The 21,278-nt window shown below is 42.8% G+C and overlaps 1 protein-coding gene across 19 annotated transcripts in view; it reads left to right on the top strand.

The window, feature by feature from the left end:
- cacna1db (calcium channel, voltage-dependent, L type, alpha 1D subunit, b) overlaps positions 1-21,278 on the top strand; it is a 497,403-nt gene that overhangs the window by 247,825 nt on the left and 228,300 nt on the right. For all 19 annotated transcript variants that reach the window (XM_034171706.1, XM_034171704.1, XM_034171703.1 and 16 more), the window contains one exon: positions 15,373-15,460. In XM_034171706.1, the coding sequence (XP_034027597.1) occupies positions 15,373-15,460 (88 nt within the window). The remainder of the gene's footprint in view (positions 1-15,372; positions 15,461-21,278) is intronic.

Below are 21,278 nucleotides of genomic sequence, written 5' to 3'. Positions count from 1 at the left end.
AGAAATGAGATTCCTCTGAGTATCTGGGCTTACACTCCTGGACAGGGTGAGAAGCTCAACTCTCCAGAGACTCGGAGGAGAGCTGCTGCTTCTTTGCATCGAAAGGAGCCAGCTGAGGTGGTTTGGGCATTTGGTGAGGATGCGCCCTTGTCATCTCCCTGGCGATGTCTTGCAGGCACATCCAACCAGGAGGAGACCCCAAGGAAGACACAGGACACATTGGAGAGATGATATTACCAGCTGGCTTGGGAATGCCTTGAGATACCCCAGGAAAATTTATAGGATTTGGTCGAGGATTGGGAATGAGCTGCTTGCTCTACTGCCACCACGACCTGGACTCAGACAATTTGCTGGAAATGAATGAAGAAATGAATTATTATTTTTTTATGTATTTATTTGATTTACAGTATTTATTGGAAGTGCGATGCAGGGGTGGTGGCCAGGCGGTTAGTGTGCTTGGTTTCAGTGTGGAAGATTCCCAGTTCATAGCCAGCCCTGCCCATTCTTCATGTAATGTGGAGCCACATCAGGAAGGGCATAAAACATGTGCCAAATCAACATACACATCTGTGCTGTGGTGACCCCGAGTGAAAACGAGGAGCATATGTATATTACTTTATTGGAGGTGCGGGGGGTGTGGGGGTGGCTAGTGGTTAGGGAAGTGGGTTTGTCACCAGAAGATCATAGGTTCAAGTTTCATTTCCTCAAACAGAAAAATCTCTAAAGTGGCTTTGAATGATCCGATCCCAAAGTTGTTCAGTGTGTGTGTGTGTGTGTGAAGCACTTTAAGCATCAGCTGGACCAGCTCTATATAAAACTCAGTCTTAGCATTGAGAGTTTTTCAGCAGCTGATTGCACACTGACGGTTTAAACTCCTAATTCTGCCGTTACCTCTTTCTTCAGTTCATCTCTTGTACATCTTCATGTGTTTGTTGTATTTTGTTTCAGACATAAACCTGATCATCACTGTTTGTGTTCAGGTTCCTCATCAGTCGTTTGAATTCATCTGTCGTGTCGTGTGTGTTCTTCAGCTGTACTTGTTATATGTGATACACACACACACACACACACACACATATTGTAATACTGTGATGATGTAACACATATGTACATACCCAGCTTATGTGGATAAACTGGAACAACAGGGTATTTTTATGGAACTAGATGATGAATTCAGTACTGTTGAGTTTATCTTCTCTCTAAAGTACAGTAGCAACTGTTTTTCACTTTTTAAAGAATGGCATAAATAATAAAAGTCTGCTTTATGTACTCAGTGTAATGTAAGTATCATATCACTGTATCTGTAAGAAACAATGATTTATAGAATTCTGGGCTATCTAGCATCGGTTAAACTATGTGGAGGAGTCGGTGCTTTAAAATGATTTTCACTAGGGCTGGGACGACGAATGAAAATCATTAGTTGACTAGTCAGGTACCATTTAGTCATCGACTAGTCTGAGACTAAATTTGACATAATTAAGCCAATTTTGAATCTTCATGGTGAAACTCAAATGTGACTTTTATTTTAACAAATATAAGCACAAAAACACAAATACAAGAAACAGCATTAGCATGAAGACAATATCAATATTTATTGACTAGTCATGGACGACCCATTGGAGCTGACTAACTAACATACCTGATGAGGTTCACACACTTTCTTCACTGAGTGAAGGGAGCAGGAGCAGCTCCAGCAGCTCTGTTATTTTAAGGGTTAAATTAACTTAATAAACGGCTTTTGACTTGTCGACTAATAGAAAATAGTCGACTATTTAGATGTTAGCTAGTCATAGTCAACTATTACAACTAGTTGTCCCATTCCTAATTTTCACCTTAATGCCTGCATTCATTTGCATTTTCAGTTTTTTCAAGTTTTACATTTGTTTGGATTTGTGTCATACACAAAACATAAATTCAGCTAAAGTTTACTTGATGCTGTGGATCAACAGAATTTGTCATGTATTTTTATCACAGTCAAGCCATTGGTAGTTTTTTTCATGTCTCAATATATAAAACCCCGTCACACAAGAGGCGGAATGAGCCGGAATGGAAATTCCACCAACATTCCCGAACAGTCGAGGTGCATTCCAAAATCTCGGACTACATTCTAAGTGCAAGCCAACCAGTCGGACCCGTTCCTGTGCCCGTCACGAATGTTTAGGGCATGCTGAAAACATTTGAGGTGCAGTCGTAGTGGAAAAATATCGAACGACAGTCGAAGTGTATTCTGACTGCATTCTGACTGCATTCTACATATTCTGACAGCAACCCTCCAGCATTCTAATCATTCTGATCGCATTGGAGGAAGAACTCAAAGTGGTCAGCCACGTCACATCCTCCGCCGCAGCGCACTGTAGTACAACTATTAATAGCTACAGATTGAAGGTTTTAATCACAACATGATCTTTACAAATGCCATAATCTACTGCCCTGACATCAGCAGGAGACACCATATGTTTTTTGAAGGACATATCATGTTTTCAAATCCATATATGTGACATTGGAGTATTATACAGCCATGATTCCTTAATGATTGCCATCACAGCTTTCAATCGAAAATTTCTAAGACTGAAAGAAAAAGGTACTTATATTTGTATGACCTTGCTTTTGCAGCAAAATACTCATTAATAAATATTTATAGTACAGACAGAGTACTGCAGCTACCTGAGGCTGGTTCCAACCAGACGTCGGGTGGTATTCGGGCAGCAATCGCACTGCACCGTACGGTATTCTAGGTGCATTCTTAATATTCTTACTGCCTTCTAACAGCATTCTAGGTATTCCTACTATGTTCCAACTGCATTTGAACTGCATTTGAAGATGTATTAGAACAGCATTCTTCCAGGGCTGTGGAAATATCTGTCCCTCCTGAATGTGGCTCAAATTTTGGATTCTACTTGATTCCTGCTCCTTCCTACTAAATCCCCATCGCACATAGGCTGATTGAGGCCGAATTGCATCAGAATGACTCATCCGGCCAGAGTCGGGAACTATAGAGGTGCAGTCTGAAGACAGATGGACAGCAGTCTCTGAGCATTCTGCATGTTTGGTCCCATTTTCTCGGCTGTCCTGAGTGTTTTGCACAGTTCAAAAAAATTCTTTGTGCAATCGAGATGGGATGCATATCTGATGGAGGTCTATGGGCAGTTTCTGCATCATCTGATCACAATCTACATATTCTGATAACAGCATTTGAAATGATCTGATCATGGTTGATTGAGCTCTGAGATGGATCAGTCACAGCAAAGCCTGCTGGCATGTTGTGCCACATATGTCCACCTCCACTGGACCCCAGCCAGAGAGGGCAAAGGAAAAGTCGACATGTAATAACATGTATGTGGCACGCATTCATCATGTGCAATGGATGTATATAGCGCGCAATCAAACCGAAAGTACCGTGTGCCACTTTAGGTCACCGTCGTCCAGCACACACCACCGCAGATCTGAACGGGTTGTTATATCCATTATGTCCTTACAGTACAGATACACTTCCATTCCCTCCCTTTGGCAAGAGAATTTGTGTGAAATGTTGTGCACGTCATAGCTGTTACACCACAGGCAGGAGCGCTGCGCCGTGTGTCATCGCACATGTCAGAGGCTTGGTGCAGCGGCCCGCAACGCAGCTGAATGCGATGTCACTGCTGTAATACACATATTATTACATGTTCACCTCCTAACTCTGTAGTAGAGATGATGTGGAACTGTTTCCCCAGCCCATGACAACACTGGTGAACATGCAACTCACCCCTGGTACCCCAGAAGCATTCCACGCACCACAGACAGCAGCTGCGCTGTGTGCTGGTAACATCAATGAGCTCACAAACGCATCATCCACTGTTGGGTATTTTCTCCTCCAAACATTCTTAAAACCTTTGATAAGACAAACAGAGTCAAGAAACACCAGTGAGACAGAAAGTCAAATTAATCACGCGCGGAGTGCGGCCAGGCTGTACACCAAGGCTACACTAAAGTCTGGCCTGTGCTCCCGCTCTTTTTATTAGAGATGCCCTCATTACATCATAAAACTTGTCCTAAGGGGGGGGGGGGGACAACGCGAGACAAGTTTCTTCCCATAACATAAACACATACGCCAATAAGCGCAGCTGTAAGGAAAAACAGTTTCTTTCTTTTACTCTTATCGTCGGAGGTCAGCACATCTCGTTCGTCTGTTGCAGTTATCAGCTGTTGTGCATCTGCCTGGAGTGTCCTGGTCTTCTAAGCATCACATCACAACAGTCAAAACAACCTTCAGGTCTATTACTCCCAGTTCATGACTGACCCCGTCATGCTTCACTCCCAGTCGTTAGCGGCTACAAAAACAAGTTGTATAATAATAATAAGTACATCCAGCTCTTCATTCCCAGTTCAGATTGACCCCAGCATGCTAAAACAAGGTTGAATAACACGTACATTCTCAGGGTTAGTGCAAACAGCACAACACCGTTCTCATGAGAAAGAAGACAAAGGTCCAAATGTTTAACAGTGATAACATATATACAAAATCTTTAACATTCCCCTCCTGTTTATCGCCTGTTAAACATACAGTAGTAGTTATCACCTAGCTTAGCACTTCTTTTTGAGATTTTCACTAAGAGGTTCATCATGGTATGTTCTATAGGCTTACACCCCAGAGGTGATGTCATCATTGTCACCATCATCGGTGTCTATGTCATCATACTTCCATTGGTCTGGGTACAGGTCATGGGAGTCATCGTCCTCCTCGGTGTCGTCTTGCCCCAGGAGTGGATATGATGCTGGTCCCCCTCCTGGTCCTGGACTTATTGCTGTGGTTATCATTCTATTTACAAGGCCTCGGAGACATGGAATACAACACCATCCACACAATGTTAGAATTGCAGCAAATACTGCTATAGACACTAATAGTGAAGAAATCAAAGACCTCCATCTTCCCATCCCTTCCAGCCACCAATCCCAGCCTTCGGTGTTTACTCCACTGTGCTCTTTCATCTTCCTGTTCAACGTCCTCAGCCCGTCAATGGCTTGAGTGAGACTGCCGTCTGCAGCCGTGTTGTTGGGAATGAATGTGCAGCATTGTTCTCCGAACATGGCACAAACACCTCCTTTCTCCGCCAACAACATATCCAGAGCAATACGATTCTGGAAGGCCATAAGGGACGTGGCTTCTAACTGTGAATGGACAGCCTTAAATCCTTCCTCAGTCCAATTTCCTAATTTCTGTACATTGTAGTGGATGTAGTTTATTCTGTCCACGTTTTTATTAATTGAACACCACCAACAGATGGAAGATTCGAATCCAGCTGCTATTTGATCAACCAGTTTATACTCATCAGGCACTCCTCTGGGGACTCCTATTGCATCAATATATGTTGGATTTCCTACTCCTTTCCACTCTCTTTTTACTCTATGTCTGGCTATGCCTTTCTGCCAATCTTCAGGAATAAGAGAGGCTGCATATGTCGTAACGTCTTCAGGGGTCATGGGTATGGCTTTAACTGGTAACAATAATGATATTAATGCACAATAACCTGACACATTTCGTGGCAGTCTGTCAAAGATTCTGTTATCACCACACCACCACCATACGTCACTCCTACCAACAGGTTTGAATGTGGGAGTACTATGGACCACATTCTTACACCAGGCAGTGTGGCTTAAGCTACCCAAAGTCTTACTTGTCCCTGTCAAGTGTACACATGTATGGTTAGTATGCCCAACTTTGCTTGAAAATAAAGGTTTGATCTTAGTCAATTTGGTCAGTGGATAGATCTTGTCCCACTTAGAACAATAGTTGTTTGCTGCAATGTATGTCTGTGTCATAACAGTCAGCAGACAGTCTTTGGGTAATGCTGCCGGTATCACCTGTAATATAGGTCTGGGTCCCATACATACAACACAGTCCTTCTTTGCTGCTAGTCCTGCTTGTTCTGCCATTAAAAGCCAATTGTTATTTTGTCCACTAATTCCTGTAGTTACTAGGAACCAGTCATCTGCCTTCATGTCTTTTGTGCCTTGTACGGACATCCCCTTTGCTTGTATGGGCACCCCCTTTGCTTGTATGGACACCCCCTTTGACGTACTTAATTCTGTCAATATTGGTTGCTGTACTCTATCTGTTTCACAGAGGAAAAAATGGAAATACAGATCTTTTCCTGGTTTGTATACCCAAAGGAGGAACAACCAACAGTCTCCCTCTATATCAGGTGGGAATATGGTTCCTTTTTCTGTGGTATTCACCACTATAGACAGCTTATCATCTGTTTGATACATTTTGAGAATTTGACTCTGGTACTTAGCCCACTCGGTTTGTGCCCATCTTGGTGTCCATCTACTCCATTCATCGGCTACCAACGTTTCCCATCTCTTATCTTGTTGATCATTAGTCATATACCATGAGAAACTATTTCCGTAATTAGTCCCTCTGTCACCATCCCCACCATCCCATATTCCATGGGTAAGAGCACTATGTGGTACAGAGATAACCACAGAAGCTTTTCTAGGAATGCAGGCTTGTATACCAAATCTGTACGCATTGTTCCTATCACAGCTATGTACTGTGGCATTTATTTTCGGACTGGGGTCTTCGTTACTTCTTTTTGGTCTCTGCAATCTGCGGAGGTGATCCTTATCATCATGTCCCGTGCTTATGGCTTTTAATAATAAGTCCAATCCAAAAAAGAAAAGTAGCATAACAAGGACTGTCCATGGGGTCCAGAAACCCTCGTTCTTTTGTTTTTTTTCTTTCGCCATTTCTGCACACTACAGCACACCTATGTTCAGAACAGTGGCTTCTTAATGTCTTCTGCTAGCTTTCGTGTCTAACCTGGATCTTAACACCAAGCTCACACACTATTACTAGTCTTGTCCTACTGTTCTTACTGTTTGTCTGTGTCTGCAGAAATGACTTTCTTACAGTGAGTCAAATGAATCCATGTACTTCTTTCCCCAATTTTCAAGGCTGTGGGTGTTGTGAGTAGTACTTGATGGGGCCCTTCCCATTTAGGTGAATGCCAGTGTTTTCTCTTGATGCTTCTTATCAACACCCAGTCTCCAGGTACCACTTTAGGGTCCTCCTGTGGAGAAATGGGATCATCAGTGTTTGGAACTCTCCCTCGTTGTCCTTCTAACATTTTTCTCATGTAATCCGCCAAATTGGCTTCCTCAGGTACATCCCAAATTTGCCCATAATATGGCAATCGATATTTTCTGCCAAACAATGTTTCATACGGTGTCAACCCCATGGTACTAGTTATGTTTATATACATTTTTACCAAATCTACACAATGTGTCCATGGTCTGCCTGTTTCCTCCATTGTCTTTCTAAGTCTGTTTTTTACTGTTCCATTCATCCTTTCCACTAATCCGGCGCTTTGTGGCTGATAAGCACAATGATTTTTGAGATTGACCTGTAGCGCTTCTCCTACGTATTGCACTATTGTATTAACAAAATGCGCTCCATTATCTGAATAGACTGTTTCTGGTATTCCAAATCGTGGAATGATGTCTTTGCATAATGCCTTAGCCACTGTAAGTGCATCTGCATGTTTTGTAGGGAACAATTCTACCCATTTTGAGAAGGCATCAATTATGACTAAACAAAATTCCTTCCCTTCATGTTTACTCAGCTGTATATAATCCATATGAATCACTTGAAAGGGATATTGTGGTGTTGGAAATTTGCCTCTTTGGGGTCTCAAATTGCCTTGTGAGTTGTGTTTTGCACATATCATGCATGCTCTACAATGCTGTTTTGCATATGCATCAAACCCATAAAGACAAAAAATAGATTGCAATTGCGATATCATACCCCCTGATGAGACATGCGTCACGCCATGGCTCGCAATATGGGTTTCTTTTGTGGTCATACGTACAAATCATTTGCATACGTAGCCCCTTTAGTTATCCACATTTGTTTTTCTCTGTCAGTTGCCTGCTGTTGCATGTCAGCAAGCAGTGTATGACCTAAATGCAAATCTGGAGTGGTTTCCTGTACAACAAAAATAGAAGAAGCTGCTGCTGCCTCTTTTGCTGCTCTGTCAGCAAAATCATTTCCTTTTGAAATACTGTCAGAGCCTTTGGTGTGAGCCGCACATTTGCATATAGCAATTTGTTTAGGCAATTTCACAGCCTTCAGTAGTGCAGTTAGAAGTGTGGCATGAGTCACTGGCTTTCCAGATGATGTCACCATTCCACGCTCTTCCCACAGTTTTGCAAACACATGCACTGTGCTAAAAGCGTACTGGCTGTCTGTATAAATTGTTACAGCCGTACCTTTAAACAGATAGCAAGCTGCAGTTAAGGCAACTAATTCAGCTGCTTGTGCTGAAAATGAGGATGGCAATGAAGCAGAATCCAATACTTCTGAATTTGTGACAACAGCATATCCAGATTGTGTTTGTCCATAAGCGTTTTTAGTGGAAGAACCATCCACATACACAATTGTACTGTTTGGGATGGGTGTGTCCTGGAGGTCTGGGCGTGCTTTCGTACAGACCGTAGCTACATCAAGACAATTGTGCGGCTCACCATCCTCAGGTAAAGGTATCAATGTGGATGGATTCAATGTTGTACAGCGCTCTACCGTAAGGTGTGGTTGTGATAATAGCAAGGACATGCACGAAAGATGTCTTGCTGGGGACAAAAGGCTCATGTTTGTCTGCAACAGAAGTGCAGAGACTGCATGTGGAACTTTCAATGTCAGCTGATGGAATAGAACAACATTACTGCTACTTTGAACAGCCATAGAGGCTGCAACAACAGCCTGTACACATGGTGGTAGAGCACGTGCCACTGCATCCAATTTAGATGAGTAGTAGGCAACTGGCCTCAATTTTGAGCCATACACTTGAACCAAAACACTAGTCATGAACTTATTCTTACAATCAACTGTTTGAATGAATGGTTTACTATAATCTGGTAGTGCCAAAACTGTGGATGACACTAATGTTTGTTTGACTTTTACAAAGGCTTCCTCAGCGTCTTTGTTCCATTCCAACACAGTTGACATTGAAATATCATCCTTGTACATCAAATCAGAAAGTGGACTAGTCAATTCTGCATAGCAGGGAATCCATGCCCTGCAGTAATTAGTCAGTCCAAGAAATGACATCATCTGCTTTTTGGTTTGTGGTTTTGGAGCGTGTAAAATTGCTTCCTTCCTGTCAGACAGGATAGTACGCCCTGTGGCTGATAATTCATGTCCTAAATATTTTACTTTATCCCTACACAACTGAACTTTGTTTTTACTCACTTTGTGGCCATTGTCAAATAAGAAACATAATAATGCTACTGTGTCAGTTATGCAGTTTTCTCGTGTGTCAGAGGCAGTCAAAATGTCATCAACATACACCAATAGTTGGCTATCTGCCGGTGGAACGAAATTGGCTAAACATGCTGACATGACTTGAGAATAAATAGTTGGACTCTCTGCGTAACCCTGCGGTAATCTGGTGAATGTATATCGTTGTCCTTTAAAGGTAAAAGCAAACCAGAATTGACTATCTGGATGTACTGGCACAGAGAAAAATGCATTACTTATGTCAATTACTGAGAAACTATTGGAATTTGGTCTCAGCGAATTTAACAAGGTGTGTGGATCTGGAACGCATGGTGCTCTTTTAATCACAGCAGCATTTACTGCCTGCAGATCTTGAATCATTCTCCACCCTACTGAGGGCGGAGCCTTTTTTTACAGGAAATATGGGTGTGTTACATGGTGAATCTGGACATGGCACTATTACTCCTGCTGTTAATAAATTCTCTATTACTGGCCTGATTCCTTCAATTGCATCAGGTTTCAATGGATACTGTCTTACACATGGTCTGTATTCTGTTTTTGGTCTTATAACTACAGGTTGTGCATTTTTTATCAGTCCTACGTCTGAAGGACCTGTTGTCCACAATCCTGATGGTACAGAAGAGAGAAGATCATCCTCTTCAGGACTCAACTGAAACACTCAGGATTGTGAAGTGGACACATCAATGTGTGTTCCAGCTGTCAGCACCAATGAGACATTAACTGGCACTTTATACAATTTAGTTGATGGACTGAACTCCGTTCGTGGTCCAACTCTGCTCCAGTCAGTGGCTGACAAAGCTGTTATGACTGTCAGTCCCAATTCTTGCCATTCTGTCAAATATGGCTTACAAAGTGACACATGCAAAGGCATACCAGGGAATCTCAATTTTAAAATGTCTTCAGTGGCACCTGTCACTGTTATGACAGCTGTCCTTCCCACTGTAGCCAAGTGCTTGCTCACAGGGGGTCGTTTTGACCGTTGGGGTTTTACATCATTATTGTATGGCCTTGCCTTACAATATAAAGCGCCTTGGGGCAACTGTTTGTTGTGATTTGGCGCTATATAAAAAAAAATTGATTGATTGATTGATTGTTGAGTTGCCATCATGAATCAAATCGGTCATTGTCAGCTTCACAGGTGAAACGTTTTTCAATTTGTTTTCATAGTCACCATCCGGACCTGGAGGATCTTTATGCCACATTGTGACATGCAGGTCAGGTGGTGACATCTTTTGTTCAGGATTTTTTAGTAGGGCTGTCGCTTGCAAGACGACATCTTTACCCCATCCTGCAGCATCTTCTTCTGAAATGTCAAATGTATAGTAATAGTGGAATGTGGGGTCATCGCTTTCTTCTCTTACCATGGTAACGCCTCCTGTGCGTTCAACAACTAATTTCCCTTGTTCCACAATTATGGACAAGCCCAATGCAGTCAATCCGTCTCGTCCTAAAAGGTTAACTGGACATTGTGGCATGTTCAACACTGACATAGTACATGTCAGGCCAGATGGATCTGCCAACGTTATGGGTTTAGTGATAGGGACGTCTGATGTTTGTCCATTTGCAGAGCGAACCCTAAAGATTTCGTTGCTTAATTGATGGACAGGTATGTTGTCATTACATGTGGTTCTACATGCTCCTGTATCACAAAGGAATGTCACTGGTCGTCCATTTACCAACAAAGTCACTTCTGGTTTTGGTACCGGATTTCCCAGTAAGGCACACAGATCCATATCACAATCAGACTGCCTATCTGATGTGGAATCATGGATTATGGATTCTAGTCATTGTGGATACTGTGGCTGCGGAGGATTATTCCGTTGTGGAATTCCTCCTGCTGCTCCCTCAGTAGGTGGATTCGGACAATTTCTATACATATGTCCCTCTCTCCCACAGTTCCAACAAATCAGGGGACCACGTGGTGGCCCTCCCTGTCTGTGCTGCTGTTGTGGTTGCCATGGTCCTTGACGTTGTGGCTGTCCACCTTGTCTGTTTTGCCATGGCTTTTGGGGGCGTTTGCACTGCTTCTGCTGTCTTAAGTTACCCTGTTGGTAATATATTTCATCATCTCCGTGTGCTACATACACTCCTTTGTTGCTGTTTCCTGTCTTTTTCTGCTTTAAGACTCCTTCTGCATGACAGCAGTGTGTATGTGTTTCTTCCAATGTGCCTGTAGGCAATCCAATCCAATGTTTCTGTATCCAAGCTTTTATATCCTTATTGGAATGTTGGATCAGAGCGTTTTTCAATTGTTGTTCATACACAGGTGTTCCTGGCAATATGCCACTATGGACCCTAAATACACTCTCAAATCTGCATCTAAACTCTGTCCATGGTTCTCCTTCTTTCTGTGTTGTCCTGGTAATTTCAGTATAATTTATCTTTGGTCCTAACACACCTTTTGCTCGTGTAATCATAGCTTCCACTCTTGTTTTCAAGACTGGATCATCATGTGGCAACGGTACGCCATCCTGGTCTGCAGGATTCCAGTCTCCGCGTATCTGACTCCATTTAAGGCCACATGCTTTCATCCACACCTGTTGGACTTCAGGTCCACTAAGGTGGTAAGAACTTCTAATGTTTTCTATATCCTGCATAAATCCCTCAATATCGACATGTGGCGATGGTATCATGTCGACTGCTGCTTTGATATCATCAGCATTCCATGTTCGATATACCAGCATGGTTGATCGATGTCCTGCTGTTCCTGCACGAGGATTTGGTACTTCTATCATAGGATAGGCACCTCCCTGGTCACTGTGTTCCACCATGGGAGGGGCTGTGGGCACTTTCGCTTGACTGCGTGTTTGTGGTTTTTCTGGTTTTTCTGGTTTTTCACTTTTTACCTTAGATTTTACTGCCAAATTATACTGTGGTGGCGGTACATCGTCATCCTCTGGTAGAGGAGATAAAGGTGTTGTTGTCACCGACGATCCAGCCGGCGGTGGTTGTTGAGGCTGTTCTGGTTCTCTGTGCTGAATTATCACATCTTCTTCTGCCTTACCTACAGCTTTCTTTTTCCTTGCTTTCTCTAATCGTCGCTTCTCTGCTCCCTTCTGTCTGTTCTCTGCTTCTTCCTCCCAAAATGCCACTAAATCTGCCCCTACTTTCTGCATCTTTTTCTCATCACCTTTATGTTCCTGTTCTAACCTTTCCTTCAGTTTTTGAATACTAATCAGGTTTAGTCGTCCGTCAAAGTCATGTTTATTTATCCAGGTCTCCAATTTCTTTGTTGCTTTTGGATTTTTTGCTTCCATAAATTTCCAGTCAGTTGATAAATTTTCCTTATTTTTAGACGTCTTACCCCCCATTTTTATTATCCCTTGTTATAATTTGGACTTCAGACGGGGGCACACCTAGGGTGTTCTAAATCTGAAGTTTTTCACACTTTCTTTGGACGTGACAATTAATTTGCCGTCGTGTGGTTGATTCCTTTCACCTCCCCGTAGGAAGCGGAATCACTTGCCTTCGCATCCACACACGGTTGTCACTAACGTTGTCCAAAGTATTACACTTTCACACAGTTATTTACACTTACACAAAACACTATTTACACATAGAAACACTTTTAATAATCGTACGCGTATTCTTATGCCAGGGGAGCTCGCCCTCCCGTGAAATTTAACTAATGTCCTGCATTAGGGGACTCCGCCGTCCCTGCCAAATTTAACTGCTTTTTTACAGTGCACGTATTTCTACCCGGGATTTCCTTTACGTATTAAAACAGAGGAGTCCGTATCCTCCTTCCGGAATTTAACTACGGGCGTCCCTCGCAACTGTAGAGGAGTCCGCCCTCCTCGCGGATTTTAACTGCTTTGCATTAACAGACGATTCCACGCCATCGCTTACGGAGTTTAACTGTTTTATGTGATCACTTTTATCCCCTACCGGTACGCGTATATAAACAGAGGAGTCCGCACCCTCCTTACAGAGTTTAACTGTGTTTCATTAACAGACGATTCTGTATCATCGCTTGCGGAATTTAACTGTTTATGTGATCTGATCACCACTCACTCAGTACTGTTTACAAAGAAATTTTACTCACTGACCCGACTTCCTGTCTGTCTTCTTCGGGAAAATCTCGTCAACCAGACGATGCCAACGGTGGTCGACAATTGCAGACACGATCAATCGATCGGACCTTGGCCAAGGATTTACGTCTGGACTTGACGACCTCCGCTGGACACCTCCGGTATTGTTGAGCTCCCGGACGTAGCCCCCAGTCAATGTTGGGTATTTTCTCCTCCAAACATTCTTAAAACCTTTGATAAGACAAACAGAGTCAAGAAACACCAGTGAGACAGAAAGTCAAATTAATCACGCGCGGAGTGCGGCCAGGCTGTACACCAAGGCTACACTAAAGTCTGGCCTGTGCTCCCGCTCTTTTTATTAGAGATGCCCTCATTACATCATAAAACTTGTCCTAAGGGGGGGGGGGGACAACGCGAGACAAGTTTCTTCCCGTAACATAAACACATACGTCAGTAAGCGCAGCTGTAAGGAAAAACAGTTTCTTTCTTTTACTCTTATCGTCGGAGGTCAGCACATCTCGTTCGTCTGTTGCAGTTATCAGCTGTTGTGCATCTGCCTGGAGTGTCCTGGTCTTCTAAGCATCACATCACAACAGTCAAAACAACCTTCAGGTCTATTACTCCCAGTTCATGACTGACCCCGTCATGCTTCACTCCCAGTCGTTAGCGGCTACAAAAACAAGTTGTATAATAATAATAAGTACATCCAGCTCTTCATTCCCAGTTCAGATTGACCCCAGCATACTAAAACAAGGTTGAATAACACGTACATTCTCAGGGTTAGTGCAAACAGCACAACACCGTTCTCATGAGAAAGAAGACAAAGGTCCAAATGTTTAACAGTGATAACATATATACAAAATCTTTAACATCCACCTCGGCACAAACTAATCCTATTTGAAGCGCCGTCCCACAACGATACTCCAGTTAGAGTTGTGTTAAGATGTGTATCATGTATGCTGAAGTGGCCACAAGTAAAGGAAAAAGGAAATGGTGGATTGCCAAAATACAAAAAAAGAAAGAGAAAAACATTTGCTGGCTGCATCTGAAGAATGTTGTGCGCATGAGGAAACTTGACGCACTGCTAGCACAGTTCAGCAGCAGTTATAGAGTCCAGCCGGATGAATAAAATCTAGTAGTTCTCCGGTGATTGGAGCATTATACTGATCAAACGCCTAAAGGGATTTTTTGTCGGACTGTACAACAGCAGGCGATCACTGACAGTTGTCAGCCTTTTTGTGTGCTCCTGGGCTCGTGCGCGCATGTGCACCCCATGGGTGCATGCACAGCAGCTTGTTCAGCCATTAAGAACACACATACACGCAGCTGAGCAAACATTTTGGCCACACACTTGCACGCTGGTTGGATCACCTGTTCCACAAACACAAACATGCACTCTGTCATGTGAGAGAGACACACACTCCTGGCAGCGCACCCTCCTCCTGATGAGAGGTCACTGAGCACTGGGAATGTGAGGACGAGCGAAGATGTGATTGCGTGGGTGAGTGAGTGACAACGCTGATGTAGGTGGCGTCTGACAGCGTTCTGTGTTGTCTAAATATTCTTTGGGCTGCATAGTGCAGGTGTGCACGAGGCAGTCTGGCTGCGTTCTGACACGGCTGACCATGCCTCTATCCCTCCCAACTGTGTCTGGATCATGGTGATTTTTGCTGTGTCAGCCTGGTTCCTGCACATTCTTGCTATGTGTGACGGGGGCATAAGTGTGACATAAGTAAACCTTAACATACTGCATCATATTTCACCAGGCCAATACAAAACACTAAATTGCTTCTCATTGCAAATTTTATTACATAGTTGTTATATTGTATTGGCTCAAATGTAAGACGGTCCTGACTATAAGACTACATTGTATTTTTATATATTTCCAGGAGATGAAAACCCTTTTTTGGGGGGGCCATTATGGTTCATGTGTACATGTGTATATACTCATTTATACATCACTGGGCAGATATGTTTATTTCAGGATAGTGCTTGTATAACCTGAAGGTATGTGATAACTTGGTGTGCTAGTGCATCACATTGTGTTGTTTGTGTGATTCACAGCGAGCATGCCCACCAGCGAGACAGATTCTGTCAACACCGACAACCCCAACGGTGAGGACAGTAAATTGCGGTGCTGCAGCCTGCTGTGGTGAGTCTCAAATTCTACAAATCGAGTGGTTACACACTTTGTTCAGACTATGTTGTACAGTAGTGTTCAGAATAATAGTAGTGCTATGTGACTAAAAAGATTAATCCAGGTTTTGAGTATATTTCTTATTGTTACATGGGAAACAAGGTACCAGTAGATTCAGTAGATTCTCACAAATCCAACAAGACCAAGCATTGATGATATGCACACTCTTAAGGCTATGAAATTGGGCTATTAGTTAAAAAAAAAAAAAAAAAAGTAGAAAAGGGGGTGTTCACAATAATAGTAGCATCTGCTGTTGATGCTACAAACTCAAAACTCTTATGTTCAAACTGCTTTTTTAGCAATCCTGTGAATCACTAAACTAGTATTTAGTTGTATAACAACAGTTTTTCATGATTTCTTCACATCTGCGAGGCATGGAGTCAACCAACTTGTGGCACCTTTCAGCTGTTATTCCACTCCAAGATTCTTTAACAACATTCCACAATTCATTCACATTTCTTGGTTTTGCTTCAGAACAGCTTTTTTGATGTCACCCCACAAGTTCTCAATTGGATTTATGTCCAGGGATTGGACAGGCCACTCCAAAACATTAATTTTGTTGGTTTGGAACTAAGATTTTGCTTGTTTACTAGTGTGCTTGGGGTCATTGTCTTGTTGAAACACCCATTTCAAGGGCATGTCCTCTTCAGCATAAGGCAACATGACCTCTTCAAGTATTTTGACATATCCAAACTCATCCATGATACCTGGTATGTGATATATAGGCCCAACACCATAGTAGGAGAAACATGCCCATATCATGATGCCTGCACCACCATGCTTCACTGTCTTCACTGTGAACTGTGGCTTGAATTCAGAGTTTGGGGGTCGTCTCACAAACTGTCTGTGGCCCTTGGACCCAAAAAGAACAATTTTACTCTCATCAGTCCAAAAATATTCCTCCATTTCTCTTTAGGCCAGTTGATGTGTTCTTTGGCAAATTGTAACCTCTTTTGCACGTCTTTTATTTAACAGAGGGACTTTGCGGGGGATTCTTGCAAATAAATTAGTTTCACACAGGCGTCTTCTAACTGTCACAGCACTTACAGGTAACTCCAGACTGTCTTTGATCATACTGGAGCTGATCAGTGGGTGAGCCTTTGCCATCCTGGTTATTCTTCTGTCCATTTTGATGGTTGTTTTCCGTTTTCTTCCACGCGTCTCTGTTTTTTTTTGTCCATTTTAAACCTTTGGAGATCATTGTAGATGAACAGCCTATAGTTTTTTGCACCTGCGTATATGTTTTCCCCTCTCCAATCAACTTTATCAATCTTTAATCAAACTACGCTGTTCTTCTGAACAATGTCTTCAATGTCCCATTTTCCTCAGGCTTTCAAAGAGAAAAGCATGTTCAACAGGTGCTGGTTTCATCCTTAAATAGGGGACATCTGATTCACACCTGTTTGTTCCACAAAATTGACGAACTCACTGACTGAATGCCACACTACTATTATTGTGAACACCCCCTTTTCTACTTTTTTTTACTAATAGCCCAATTTCATAGCCTTAAGAGTGTGCATATCATGAATGCTTGGTCTTGTTGGATTTGTGAGAATCTACTGAATCTACTGGTACCTTGTTTCCCATCTAACAATAAGAAATATACTCAAAACCTGGATTAATCTTTTTAGTCACATAGCACTACTATTATTCTGAACACTACTGTATGTGTGAACTTCATAGATTACACAAACGTGCACCCACAATGGTGTTTTGTATCATTCATAAAAACTGCCTCATGTTTTACTCTCCCCAGTCAAAAAGTTACTAAATCAAAGAGCAGGTTAGTAACCTAGTATGAGTCACTGTGGTCATGAAAAAAGGGAAAAAAGTCACTTATTGTTTTGTCTCATCATTTCTTTTCTGTTTCATTGTGTCTAAGTTTTGTCTCGTGCTTGAATGACCTGTTGTGATATTTTTATGACATCCAGATTAACTTCACTTTCGTTGTCCTGTTAAAATTCATCCCACTTCATCGCCATATTCATCAGCTTTTGTCAAACGTGAGTTTCACCAGTGAATTTGTTTAATTTCTCCAAACATACTTTACAGAAAAACCTGCTTGATGCTGAACTGATTTGGCACCTGACTGATAACAATAACGCAGTATTTTAATTTGTTCCAGCTTTTTCTTTATTTCATAAGGATCCATTTGGACTTTTCCTGAACTCTTGTACATGAGCATTAGACTGGTTTAAACAGTTTTGAGATGGTTCAAACATCTTTCAGACCAATCAGACTTATTTATAATGAGAGCACCGCGTTTGTAGGACTCTCTAACCCTAACCCTCCACCAACACTTGTTTCCAGTGCAACAAATTTTTACCTTTGAAAAAAATTTCAAGGTCAAAGTCCTGTTAGAAGTGGCTTTTCATAGGCTAAAATATAATGCAAACTATAGATAAAAAAGACTTTTCAATGTTAAAATCAAATAGCCGCTAAATTCGCAATACAGATCAGATATGGAACCACAGAATCTCGTCTCTGCTGTTTGTGGAAGATGTGGTTCTGTTGGCTTTGTCAAATCAGGACCTTCAGCGTGCACTGGGGCGGTTTGCAGCCGAGTGTGAAGCGTCCGGGACGAAGACCAGCACCTCCAAATCCGAGGCCATGGTTCTCGACCGGAAAAAGGTGCCTTGCCCTCTTCAGGCAGTGGAGTGTCCTTGCCTCAAATGAAGTAGTTTAAGTATCTCGGGGTCTTGTTCACGAGTGAGGGACGGATGGAGCGTGAGATTGATAGACGGATCAGTGCAGCATCTGCAGTGATGCGGTCGCTGTATCGGACCGTCGTGGTGAAGAGAGAGCTGAGTAGGGGTGCAAAGCTCTCGATTTACCGATCGATCTACGTTCCAATCCTCACCTGTGGTCAAGAGATTTGGCTCATGACCGAAAGAACGAGATTGCGAGTACAAGCGGCCGAGATGAGTTTCTTCCACAGGGTGGCTGGGTGCTCCCTTAGAGATAGGGTGAGGAGCTCGGTCACTTGGGAGGAGCTCAGAGTCGAGCTGCTGCTCCTCCATGTTGAAAGGAGTTAGTTGAGGTGGCTCGGGCATTTTTTCCGGATGCCCCTTGGACGCCTCGCTGGAGAGGTGTTCCGGGCACGTCCCATTGGGAGGAGGCCCCAGGGAAGACCCAGGACACGCTGGAGGGACTACATCTCTCGGCTGGCTTGGAAACGCCTTGGGGTTCCCCCGGAGGTGCTGGGGGAGATGTGTGTGGATTGGGAGGTCTGGCCAGCTTTGCTTGAGCTGCTGCCCCCGCGACCCGACTCCGGATAAAGCAGAAGAAAATGGATGGATGGATGGATGGATGAGATATGGATCAAACTTAGCTTGTTCATTGAGAGTGCCAGTTTGCCTCTCATTGTTACAAATGAGCGTGATTGAGGCACATTTGATTGAGATATAATGCAAAATGTACACCAAATGGGCTTTTCAATATTAAATTCAAATGTCCACAAAATCCACAATGGATCAGATCCGGATCAAACTTTGTCAGTAGATAAAGGATACCATCCTAGGTACATAACGATCTCAAATATGAAAGAAATTCAATCTTTTTTGACAGTTATGAATTTTTGAAAATTTTTTCTGACTTTGACCTATGATGTTGAAAATTGAATCAGTTCTTGCCTATCAGGATATGAATCCTCTGTAAAGGTCTCATAACAATATATGAAAAATTGTGTTGTTATGTTATGAAAAATTGTGGGTTACAGGTTACAACCTGTAACCCACAATTTTTCATAACATGACAACACAAGTTTTCATAACATAACCTCGCTCACCTTCATTGGTGTAGGTAATTAGATTTAAATGAGCCTAAAGCAATGACTAAATAAACTAGATTTAATCTGGGAAAATTTAAATTCTCTGCACGGGCCTCAGCCATGGTGCTACTCTTTTTGTCGCCATAGACGACATGTCGTGAACTGGAAGAGCTCCTCTACTGTCTCCTCCTCAAGGTCAAGGCTATCTCCACACCTCGAGAGTTGCTGTCGGGTCACAGGGCACTTCGATACCTGGTCATACAGTAACTGGTCCTGGAGCATACTCTTACCACAAAAGCCTGAGTTGGCATCACGGCCTGTCATACAGTGCAGCTGCACAATACTGTCTGCCATTTCGTCAGACACCGGGCCACGGTACTGACTGCATTCCCGGCAACTGCTGTGAGATGACTGCTGCCGCGACACAGGCATCGTATGAGCACTTTCAATGACAACAGGGCCATTGTCGCCTGACTCACGCAGAACTATGTAAGTCCGAAAGAGGATGGTGTCAGCTTCAGACTGGACAAAGCTGTAGTTCTCCATTAGTTACTGGGTTGACAAGTTGGTGCAGTAGAAGCCAACAGAGTAGACAATCTCTGCATCCGCACTTTCTGCAGGGGACCCCTGGTCAGCCTGTTTGAGGACACCAACCTGTACCCCATCCACGCCAAGAGGGTCACCATGATGCCCAAATACATCCAGCTGGCATAGCTGGCATTCGGGCATACGAGGAGATGTCTTAAAGTGATCTCAGTGTGTCCACCAGACAAATCTTGACACTGTGTGGCTGTGTGACTGTTGCACAATTCGTTGTGCCCAAGGGCGCAATTTAGAACTAGAAATTGGGGGGGGGGGGGACAAAGTGCGAGGCCCGCAGGGCCGAAGCCCATAGGCTGGGGGTCTGGGGGCTGCTTTAGGCCCCCTTGAAGCCAACAGTTTCTAGATAAGCTCAGATGCATTCTGAGCATCCAGACCAGTAATTTTAATGTTTTGAGAAGACCATAAAGTGGACACCATTTGACTTATGCAATTTGAAACTGTGGATATAAGTACTTTATTCTGAGAATAGCCAGCATTGATTTTATTAACATCCTGGTGTAAATAAGGTATCACCACATGTGTAGAACTCAAAAAGAATGATAGGTTGAGTTTTCATTAAAAAAAACAACTGCAATGTGGTAAAGTGTGTTCATAAATATGAAAGAACAGGCTCTTAATAATTATTAACTATCGCATACTGTATTTTTTTTTCTCAAGATTTCTTTTTGCATAAGTTTGAAAAAACAACAGATCATAAGTTTAGGATAAATTACTTATGAATTTAATTTTCAAAGTGGCACTAATGACAACACTCATACTGAACATAATTTCGCTTGCATAGACTGATTCTGGAGATCAAGCAATAATTGCAGATGGGCTTTCTGAGGTCCCAGATAGCTTTTCTGATTTCCTTTTCTAACTTTCTGAATTTAGTAAATTAGCATATGGTCCATTGATACTTATGTGTAGACACTAGTCCCTAGAGGCAACTATTTTTGGTTTCAAATCTGGGCAAATGCAGTCCCAGAAAATTCCGAATGTGACAAACAAGAAACAGGTGTTGTAAACAAGTCAATGCTGCTAAAAATACAAACTTGCAGAAACAAATATACTATTCTGACATGGTTTTGCACATAAGACTGGCATAGCATGTTTCAAGTACACACATATATGTCAGAAGGTGGGGGGACATACCATATTCTGTCCCCCCTGGTTGAAAAGGTGGGGGGGCGACATGTCGCCCCTACCCCCCACCAAATTGCACCCATGGTTGTGCCAATGCGTCCCACTTTGTCCCACCGATGACACATTTGTTCTCACAACTTGGATGACAAAACCATCTCTCATCGCTCCCAGAATCACAGAGAAATTATCTACAGCTGCAGGTTGTCTCGTGCGTGTCGTACAGTGGAGAACACATTTGGAATCTTGTCTCAAAGGTAATTATTTATCGTATATCAA

This window comes from Thalassophryne amazonica, chromosome 6, assembly GCF_902500255.1.
Source record: "Thalassophryne amazonica chromosome 6, fThaAma1.1, whole genome shotgun sequence".
In the NCBI taxonomy this organism is placed as follows: domain Eukaryota; kingdom Metazoa; phylum Chordata; class Actinopteri; order Batrachoidiformes; family Batrachoididae; genus Thalassophryne; species Thalassophryne amazonica.
This window is presented reverse-complemented; position numbering and strand designations above follow the sequence as displayed.